Source organism: Glycine soja, chromosome 19 (genome assembly GCF_004193775.1).
Source record: "Glycine soja cultivar W05 chromosome 19, ASM419377v2, whole genome shotgun sequence".
Classification (NCBI taxonomy): Eukaryota; Viridiplantae; Streptophyta; class Magnoliopsida; order Fabales; family Fabaceae; genus Glycine; species Glycine soja.
This window is the reverse complement of record NC_041020.1, coordinates 13,180,577-13,191,404: the sequence shown is the minus strand read 5'-3', so window position 1 is coordinate 13,191,404 and position 10,828 is coordinate 13,180,577. Positions and strand designations below refer to the sequence as shown.

Below are 10,828 nucleotides of genomic sequence, written 5' to 3'. Positions count from 1 at the left end.
AATTTCTTTAAAACTAGTCACTTTTTAAAAGTTGTGACTCTTTTGAAAACTAGTCACTTTAAAAGTTGTGACTCTTTTGAAAAACTCTTCAGAAACAAGTCACTTTAAGAATTGTGACTTTTGTAATTTATTTTTCGAAATTAGTCACTGGTAATCGATTACCATTGCAGTGTAATCGATTACACATTAACAAATGTGACTCTTGATGTTTAAATTTGAAAACTAACATTTAGAAACACTGGTAATCGATTAGAAGTATTGTGTACTCGATTGCACAAGTTTGAAATGATTTGAAAATGTTTTATCACAAGTTGTGACTCTTGAAATTTGAAATCTAATGTTTTAAAACATTGGTAATCGATTACATGATTATGGTAATCGATTACAACTTTGTAAATTAGTTTTGAAAAGAGTGTTGGCTACTGGTAATCGATTGCTGCCTTCTGGTAATCGATTACCAGAGAGTAAAACTCTTTGGTAAAAGATTTTTCTTTTTGAAATATTCTTGTGCTATTCAATGTTTTGAAAAACTCTTTCAATACTTATCTTGATTGAGTCTTCTCTTGATTCTTGAATCTTGAGTCTTGATACTTTACTTGAATCTTGAATCTTGATCTTGATTCTTGAAACTTGTTTTACACTTGATTCTTTGGCATCATCAAAATAATCTTGGAAGGCATTCCTTCCACAGTTTTTCGATGTTGTGCAGAGGGTAATCATCTTTAGGGCACGCCCTGTTTAGATCAGTGTAGTCGGTGCATATTCGCCATTTGCCTTTGACCTTTTTGACCATGACGATGATGGCGAGCCAAGTAGAATATCTGATGTCTCTAATGAATTTAGCATTAAGGAGTTTGTCTACTTTTTTCTGACAGCTTTGCATCTTTCTTCTCCCATCTTCTTTTTCTTCTGTGATACGGGTTTAGCCTAGGGACAAATGGCAAGCTTGTGGCAGATAATGTTGGGATGGATTCCCGGCATGTCAGATGGCTGCCAAGAGAACAGGTCCATGTTCTTGTATAGGACATCAATGATGTGCTTGTGTTCAAGGCTAGTGAGGTCCTTACATGCAGCTTGACAAGCTCTTCGATGGGCTTTTGGCCTCTGTCAGAAGTGTTCTCCCACAAATCTATATCAAATTCATCGTCCAGGCTTGTTTGGTAAACAATGAAGGCTCGGATTGGAAGCCCTTTGTTCATGACTTGAGTACCTTCAACCGCTGTGGGGTGAGGCTTGGCAAGCTCCCTAGTGGGAGGATAGGGTGTTACCTTCAGGCTCTCAGCATAGCATTATTGTGCTTGCTTTTGATCAGCCATGATGGTCACAATCTCCTTGGTTAGGGTGGGAAATTTCATTTATAGATGTGGCGTGGAGACTATGGATCCAAGCTTGTTAAGTTTTTTTCTTTCGATCAAAGCAGAGTATGGTGTATCTGCATCAACAAGTAAATATCTTATTGTGAAGTTCTTAGAGAATTGGCCTTGACCAAAAGTGGTCATTAGGTCCACGTAGCCTCAAGTCTCTACTCTTTCGCCTGCAAAGCCAAGGAGTGGACCGACGTGAGGATGGACAGTGTCAGGGGAGACCTCGAGTCTCTGGAAAGTTTTCCAGTATAGGATATCATTGGAGCTTCCCTGGTCAATGAGAACCTTGGACACCATGAAATTTGCAATGATGATGGAGACAACCATGTGGTCGTCCTGGTTGATGGGGTTGATACCCTTGAAGTCCCTATCCGTGAAAGTGATAGGAGGGAGACTTTATTGTGATGGTGCATTGACGAAATTGATGTAGATGTTCCAAATGGTGTGAAGATGGCATTTTTGGGACTGGTTGGACAGTCCTCAGTAGGAAGATCTAGCCAAAATGGTGTTGATCACACCGTTAATTTGCTAGGCGGGTTCCTGTTCTTGTGGAGGTTGTTGCTCGCACCTCTGCTGCTAGTGTCTCTATCTTTCCTAATCTTCCACTCTATCTCTTCTTCTGTCTACTTCGTGATTCATATGATGCTCCTCTTGGTGTCCTTCAGGTCTTGCTCCTACTTGGTGGTTGTCCGGCTTTTTAATAAATTGGGCTAAGTACCTGGCTTGTATAAGTTCTTATATCTTGTCCTTTAAGGCCCATCAATCTTTTGTGTTATGATCAATACCGCGATGGTACCTGTAGTATTTGGTTGCGTCTAACCCCAGCCTAGGAGGTTTTGTCGGGGGTAGCTTTGTGGATACCTCTAAATTGAAAGCTTCCTCCAGGATTGTAGTGCGATTGACCGTCGAGGTTGTAACTCTCTTACTTGAGCTATTTGGGGAGAGGCTGGCTCTTGTCTGGCTTAAGCCTTTTGTCCGATTTATGTGAGTTGGTCTTGGTGCTTCCTTCTCGCTTGTTACGCTTATGTCCGACTTGTTTTACTTAGTTCCTGAATCTGGACATTTCTTCCATCTAGATGTATCCCTTGGCTCGTTTGCGCAACTTGTCCATACTACCAGGGTATTTTTGCACAGACTCTCGGTGAACTTGTTGGGATGTAGGTTGAGGAGCATTGAATGCAATGCTACCTCTGGGTTAAGATTTTGGATCTGGACAGCGATGTGCCCAAATCTGTCCATGAATTTTCTCAGAGACTCGTTGTCTGCTTGTCATAGACTTGCCAAGGTGACAGATGTCATGTGATGAGATGTGCTGGTTGCATATTGTGCATTGAAATGCTTGATGAGGGTGTCGAAGCTGTCTATGGATCTTGGTGGGAGTCCACCATACCGGGTCAATGTTGCCCCTTTGAAAGGCATTGGGAAGACACGACATAGAGTCACATCATCATTGGTGTACAGGTTCGCTTAAGTCAAGAAGGCATCCGGATGCTTGTCTAGATCAATGGTCCCGTCATACTGCTCCAGGTTTAGCGGTTTCCAACCTAAGGGTATGTCAATTTCCATATTATGGACGACAAAGGGATGCCCACGAGTAGTCTGCCTTGCTGGACGGTGGATGTGTGAGAGACTTCAATCATCTGGAGTGTTGATTGTATGTTAGGGGCGTGATACCCCTTGAATGCACTCAGGCAATGTGTGAGTGGAGTGCTCGTCGCCTGGGACGTTTGACACAAGCCTCCAGTTGATGATGGTTAACATTTAGCTAGCTCTTCCTCATGGCATCGCTCCATCTCAGGAATGTGGTTTTGGAGTTGTTGTAGAGTATCTGTGTCTGTCATGGCTTCTGGTGGAGGATTGGAGCCTTTGAAAAGGGTCTCAGACTTCACACGTCGGCTTTGAGAATTGCCTTTGTTAAGAGGACAAGAGGGGGGGACCTGCAAAACGATGGACTCCAATGCTCAAGTAAGTATGAGTTAGGAGAATGTGCAAAAATATATAAGATACGCAAGCGGGTGTACATAGTGTGCTCAAGATGTAACTGCATAGGTGTGGTTGCTTTGTATTGGTGCGTGTTGAGGGTTTGATGGAACCTAGTATTTATAGGAGTGAAATGAAGTTGTGGGTCCTTGTTTGTAAGGGTCGTTATAGTCTTTTTAGATAATTATCGACTTGTAGATAATACCCGATAGCTTATAGATAAAGTTAGAGATAATGTATTGCTTAGAGATAATTGCTAATAGATAATTTAACACTTATAGATAATGAGTAGCTTGTAGATAATTGAGTACATGTCAAGAGATAAAGTAGTTATGGTATATTCAAATATTTAAGAGGTTAGAGATAACCTATCTATAGAGGAGTCCGACTGTTAAGGGTCGATTGTCCGTACTTCAGTGCTAAGGATGACATGAAGAGTAAGCGTCTCGAAGTGTCATATAAGATGTTACGTGTATTTTGTGGATCCTGTATAATACAAGATCTTTGTTTCCATCTTGTTGAGTTTTCTCAACAAAATTTGTATTTTGTATTCTAAACAAAATATTTGTTAACTTATATGACAGGTTCATTATAAATAATTTTATCATTGATTATTTTTATCCCTGGTTTATTTATTTATAAACATTATAAAATATTCCTTCCATATTAAAGAATACAACCAAAGTTTTCTCATTTAAAATAAAAAAAACAAAACATACGTGGCATAGTCTAAAAATAATTATATAATGAAAAAAGAGTAGTTATTATCACAAAAGTTGAGTGAACTTAAAACTTTCTCACGTCTTTAATCAAACACAATTTATTAACCAAACTAAAACTTCTTTTAAGTAAACTAAATTTTAAAGTAAATAGATATGAATTATTTTCTTGGTAAAAAATATGAATTATTTATCCAAAAATTTAATTAAAATCACAAGTGATCGCAAAATTACAACACATCATAATTGAATTAATATTTTTTTGTTTTAAAGTTATATATAATCAAATAATTATAGTAGATATAATGTTAAAGGAAGAGATATAAGTTGGATTAGAGGATTAAAAGAAAAAAAAAGAAAAACATCACAGATTGAGTTCTTTTTATTAACAAAATGATATCCTAATAAATTAATATTTTCTACAAAATTAAAATTGCGTGTAGTTTAATTTTATATTAAAATATTTGAAAATTTGATTTTTGTGAATTTAAGAAACTGACCGGTATTTGATATTTTTTTTTTTTTCAAAAGGCCGGTATTTGATGTTGATAAGTTAAGTTGGATAACACACAAAAAAGTTGATGCAGCAATAAAAAAAAGAAAAAAAGAAAAAACACAGATAAGTTGGATAACAAAATCACAACGCGAAGACAAGATGAACGGCCACGATGGTGCGTATCTATTGACATTGGATTTTTCTTAAAAAAATAATCGCTTAAATCTTAAAATTTTCCTTTCTTGAAATTGTTAGCGATAACATTCTTAAAATGTGTGGAAACAATGGCGTTGCGTATGATGCAGAGGGGGTCTAATTGGGGGCTATAAGGTAAATGCAGGAGCTATCTCCGTCGTCGTGGTTGTGGGTCCCGTTCGTGATCTTCAGATATTGTGGGAGTGTCTTGAAAGAAAGCGCTCCCAAAAAATTGTGCACCCTCGATTATTTGAATTGAAGATAAATAAGAGAATAAGGCGTTGTTTTGTTGTGTTGCGTTGCGTTGCGTTGTGTGGGTGTGAAGCTGGGAAAATGGGGAGAGCCTTTGTGTATGTGATTCTTGGAGGAGGCGTGGCTGCTGGCTATGCTGCTCTTGAATTCGTCAAGAAAGGAGTCTCTCATGGTGAACTGTGTATTATTTCCGATGAACCAGTATGAATTATTATTACCCTTCTTTTTTTTCTTCAATATTAAGCTTTGTTGTGTCTGGCTTTGTAAACTTGTTTTGCACAATTGAGTTTTGTTGGAGTCTTTGATTTTGGTTTTCCAATGTTGGTTTTGGGTTCCTTCTGTGAGTAATTTCATTGAAGTGGGATTATTGCTCTTGTCTATTGGTGACTTTGTCTGTTTCAATTACTGATGTTAAAATTATGTTTTGGTCAAAGCCAGATCTTTTGATTCTTTAAGTGGTCACGAGTATGTAAATATTCTCTAATGTTTTATCTCAGGTGGCTCCTTATGAAAGGCCCGCATTGAGCAAAGGATTTTTGCTTCCAGAAGGTATAGACTCTCCTCGTGACAAGTTATTAACTGGTTATTTTGAGTTGTGAGTTTCTATCAGAAGTATCTTGTGCAATAATTGTTGATGAAAGTAAAAAATGGTCCTCTTGGACCTATTTGAACTCTTCTTTGTGTCAGTTACTCCTTTCCTTTGCAACATGTTCTGTTTCCTTTACATTAAACATGAATATCCCTCTCTGATTGTTATATGGCTGAAACCTTTACATTTGAAAAAGTCTTAATTTCCTGTTAACTGTATCTCCATCAAGTTTTGAAATTTGAATATCACAACCAAGATAATTATATCTGTTACTGCAGAGACTAATATCTAATCTTCAATGTATTGCTCTTGATAATTTCTGTTTACTTTTGGGGAACAATAACTGTATCATTTAGTTTTGGCTCCCTGTGGGGAGTATCGCTTATTTATTTTTCAAAATAATCTGACATTTAAGTATGTAGAAGTAAACATGGCTATTTTGCAAGTATATATTTAGGATTGTATTCCAAATAACCTGAATATTGTTTTGTAAATTTGAAGGATTGTGTTAGGGCCCAGGAGTTTAATGACCCATCAAAGCAGCAACACATCAGCCTAAGATTTTGCAAGTATATATTAGAATGGGTAGGAAGGGAAATGATCAAAATTAGGAAACTGAATGTCAGTTAGTCAGCTGGTGGGAAGGGATCTGTTAGGATTCCAGAGCGCAAGACTGAGAAGTAAATAGAAAAGGGTGGGATTAACCCTTTAATTATTATTGATAGAAGAAGGAAAAATGGGTTACACAAAGGAACTATCTCCTTAGTCACTGGGAAAGCCAGTTTACAGCAAAGATAAAATCTGAAAAGTGTCCTCTCACTGATTAGAAAGTCTATTAAAACAGACTTTCTATAACAGAAGCGGCTAAGCCCCTAACCCCCTTTTAGTGCCTCATAGCCTATACAATAAGAGGCTTAGATCCTACTTATTTTTTAAACTTCCTCCTAACATAGACACGCCAAACCTTCTCAGCTGGTGCCACGTTTTGCTTGTTATTGCCATGCCCAACAGGATCTGTCCCGTATAAAGATCCTTATAGGAAGTTCTTTGCATTCTCTGGAGGAGCCTGGCTCTGGGATTACAAGGGAATACTATTCCTTGCAATATTTCTGTTCACAGTACATAATATATATAGTATATACCTTTTCCATTTTGAATTCTCAGTCCCTAACAGATTGAACTAGGAACCGAATATGGTATTTGCATTAGGAGCAGGAGGATTTCATTTCCTTGTGGTTCAAATATTGTAGATAGATTAATCTACTTATTTCTGTGTTGTCTTTCTTCCATATTTTAGTTTTTTCCTTGTTTGCAAAGTTCATGTAATGAGTTGTTGCTGAAATAAATTTGCAACATACAGCTGCTGCCCGGCTTCCATCCTTTCATACCTGTGTTGGTGCAAATGAGGAGAGGCTAACTCCAAAATGGTATAAAGAGCATGGTAATTATATTGTTTTTACATCTTGATGTTTTTCTTTTTTATGTTGTAATTTATTGAAGCTACTTCTCTTTTCCCCCTTTGAGATGAAATGCAGTGAATGATTTCTTTGGCTGTTATTTATTGTTTCCTGCTTAGTATTGATTTCATACTGCAAAGGTCTAGTCCAATAGTTGATTCCATCTAGATCCAGCAATCCAGCTGAATCAACATTTTCTGAGTGAAAATTTTGTTAAGACCAATTTTACTTAGTTTTGGGGTGAATTGTTTTTATATGAAGAATTGTTAAATAAAATTGGATAAATTAATACTCTAGCTAGCTATGTTCGATGGTGGAAGTTAATGCATAAAGGCATATAATGTCAGCTCAGACCTGCTTTAAATTTATTACTTTGTTTGATCATGCCCCACTTGCATTCAGTGGCATGTTAAGTCCAGGAACAATTTAGTATTGTCACAGGGTAATATATTTCTGGAATTTATTGGCAGAATCTAAAATTCACCTCTGAACATCATGTATGGCAATCAATCATTTGTATTTGTTGTTCCCCAGTATTTAGATGAAGTATTGGTGGTCAAAGTAAGAAAGAACCTACTTAAATGCACTGCTTGACGACTTGTTCATTGCAATTGGTAATTAGTATTCATGTGTGATGCTAGAAAGTAATTTTCTGTTTTAAATTTCCAAATCTTTTCATCAGTTAATGAGGCTGGCTGCTGAAAAGAAAATTATTCATCTCTGTTTAATGTTTCCATGATGTTATTTAAAGAGTTTCCTATCCTGAATATCTGATTATTTTACAATTGCTATTATTTTCAGGGATTGAATTAGTTCTTGGAACTGGAGTTAAATCTGCTGATGTAAAACGTAAGACACTATTAACAACAACCGGAGAGACCATAAGTTACAAGATTCTTATTGTTGCTACCGGTGCTCGGGTACTGAAACAAATCTTGCAGACAGAATTGCCCTACTTATAATAATCTGTTTGTCTTTTCAAAGAGCTTGCATGCATTGTTTTGAGAAGAATAACAAATGAAAGTTGTGGCTATTTGCTATGTATTTCTAATATTTTCTTTTTATTGGTTTTTAAATTTTGTAATGCAATATCACTGCCTTTAAAAGAGATGTGAATTCTATTACTTCCTAGTAACCATTTTTACGGGATATTAAACACATGCAATGTCAATTGTAGGCTTTGAAGCTGGAAGAATTTGGGGTCACTGGATCAGATGCAGGAAATGTCTGTTATTTAAGAGATATAGCAGATGCAAATAGGCTTGTTGATGTTATGCAATCTTGTCCTGGAGGTAATGCTGTTGTCATTGGTGGTGGATACATAGGCATGGAGTGTGCAGCGTCTTTAGTGATCAATAAAATAAATGTAACAATGGTCTTTCCTGAGGAACATTGCAGTAAGTAAATTCTTCTAAAACTTCTGGCAACTCAAAAGTTATGCATAATGAGAATGTTTAGTCTGAATAAAATTCCACTTGTAGCTCTAATAGATGAAAACAACTTAAAAAACTGATAGATATCCTCAATGTTTTGTTTATTTTACAGTGGCTCGATTATTTACCTCAAAGATAGCAAACTACTATGAAGAATATTATAAATCAAGAGGAGTAAACTTCATTAAGGGAACTGTGCTGTCATCATTTGATTTTGATTCCAATGGGAAGGTACTTATTTTTTGATTTTATTTTATTTTTGAAATTTTCTCACTTAATATGGTGGTTTGGTCATATGAGAAGACTAACGGGCCCTATTGCAGTAATGCCCTAATAATAAGAATTGATAATTTGTTGATAGCTCAATAAACAAAATATAGAGGAAGACCAAGGAAAACTCTTTGAAAAAAAATTAAAAAGACTTTGATCTAAATGATAATTCCAAAAAATTGGTTTTTGATAAAACACAATACCATTGTATGATACATGTAGCTGATGCACCTAGTAGGAAATGGACTTTGCTGTTGTAGCTGGAGAAAAAGACTTTCTATAAAGGAAAAGAAAAATGGGAGGTTGATTGTGTTAGGAACCTACTTAAGCATGTAGAGAGTGATAGAGAGAAAGAATGGATCTGTTTGTATCATGCAAGAACACTGTAGCAGAACCAAGTACACAAGGTACCCCAAAGGATATTCTCCTTTCACACTGGTTTCCCAACAACAATTAGAATGAACATACCCTCGCACTGCTCCAAGTGGCTTATTTATAAAAGCCCCTAATTTACACCTTTGCCCTTTCTCCTATAATAGACCTTTAAGGTCTGTTTGGGCATTTCTAAAAGCAGTTCTGATTCATGCCTAATAGATTGTGCCAAACCTTTTCCAATTCAAACTGAGAAAGTTGGTGAATTCTCCGGAAAAGATTTTGTCATCCCTGTACCAGTAGATAATAGGGGGTTCTGGTTTATTAGTTGGAAGTGAAAATTTCCTGGTTTATAGGGTTCTTGACAACTAACCATATCCACATCCTACAAGAAAATGATTAGAAAGAATCACACCAATTTGACTGTGGTTGCATCATGCCTGTGATTGATTCAACTATAACTGACTGGCTCTTTTGGCAGGTTACAGCTGTTAATCTTAGAGATGGAAGCACACTATCTGTGGACATGGTTGTGGTAGGAATTGGAATACGTCCAAATACAGGGCTGTTTGAAGGCCAGCTTACTTTGGAGAAAGGTGGAATCAAAGTAAATGGGATGTTGCAGTCAAGCAACAGCTCAGTCTATGCCATTGGAGATGTTGCAGCATTTCCAGTCAAAGCAGTTGGGGAAACACGAAGACTTGAGCATGTTGATTCAGCACGGAAATCTGCGAGACATGTTGTTTCTGCCATAATGGAACCAAACAAAACGAGAGAATTCGATTACCTTCCTTTTTTCTATTCCAGAATCTTCACACTGTCTTGGCAATTTTATGGTGATAATGTTGGGGAAGTTGTCTATTATGGAGATATGTCAGGTAGTACATTTGGAGCATACTGGGTAAGCAAGGATCACCTTGTTGGGGCTTTCCTTGAAGGCGGAACTAAAGAAGAGTATGAAGCCATAGCCAAGGCCACTAGGTTAAGGCCGGTAATTGAAGACTTGACTGAACTTGAGAGACAGGGTTTGAGGTTTGCTGTTACAGTTAGCGAGAAACCGATGGCCTCACCCCCAATTGAGGTTAGGGCCTCAGACCTACTCTTGGAAAAACCATTATATGCTTGGCATGCTACAGCTGGGGTTATTATTGCTGCATCAATAGCTGGATTTGCATATTTTTATGGGAAAAAGCGCCACAGATGGTGAAACTTTAAGAAGATTACCAATTCAGGGTTAAGGGTGTCAACAGATTATAGACAGATCTGCAAGCTGTAACATTGATAAGACTAGGACTAGGATATTTTGACATGTAATTGTATCCTATCCAATTTGCTGGATAACCATTCTTCAATTCTATTGTTCATCCAGGATGTTGTACAAGAAGCAAAATATAAATGGCCATCTTTTGGAAGATATTCCTATAGCAAAAGTCCATGTATCATCTAATATTCCTACATATTCATAAAATATCTTGGTTTTAGTCCTATTTATAACCTTTTGTAAATTGTGCTAGCCAAAGGATGCCTAGGATTTTACTCCATATAATGTCTAGAGCTCTGCAAACAACATATCCAGAATTGGGAAGTTATGGATTCAAATTCCAATCCTAGCCCAGAAAATAGAATCAGGACATAATTTATTAGTTTGAAATTGTTCCTTTCTTTTTTTTGTTTGCTGCTTCAAACTAGAGCAAATTTGTC

General features: G+C 36.8%; 1 protein-coding gene across 1 annotated transcript; it reads left to right on the top strand.

Moving 5' to 3' along the window:
- The first annotated feature begins 4,822 nt into the window (after positions 1 to 4,822).
- Positions 4,823 to 10,618, top strand: LOC114400220 (monodehydroascorbate reductase 4, peroxisomal-like). Its single transcript, XM_028362559.1, has 7 exons — positions 4,823 to 5,207; positions 5,504 to 5,555; positions 6,956 to 7,036; positions 7,854 to 7,972; positions 8,230 to 8,449; positions 8,598 to 8,716; positions 9,609 to 10,618. The coding sequence occupies exons 1-7, from the start codon at positions 5,088 to 5,090 to the stop codon at positions 10,332 to 10,334; spliced, it is 1,437 nt and encodes a 478-aa protein (XP_028218360.1). The 5' UTR covers positions 4,823 to 5,087; the 3' UTR covers positions 10,335 to 10,618.
- Positions 10,619 to 10,828: the final 210 nt, after the last annotated feature.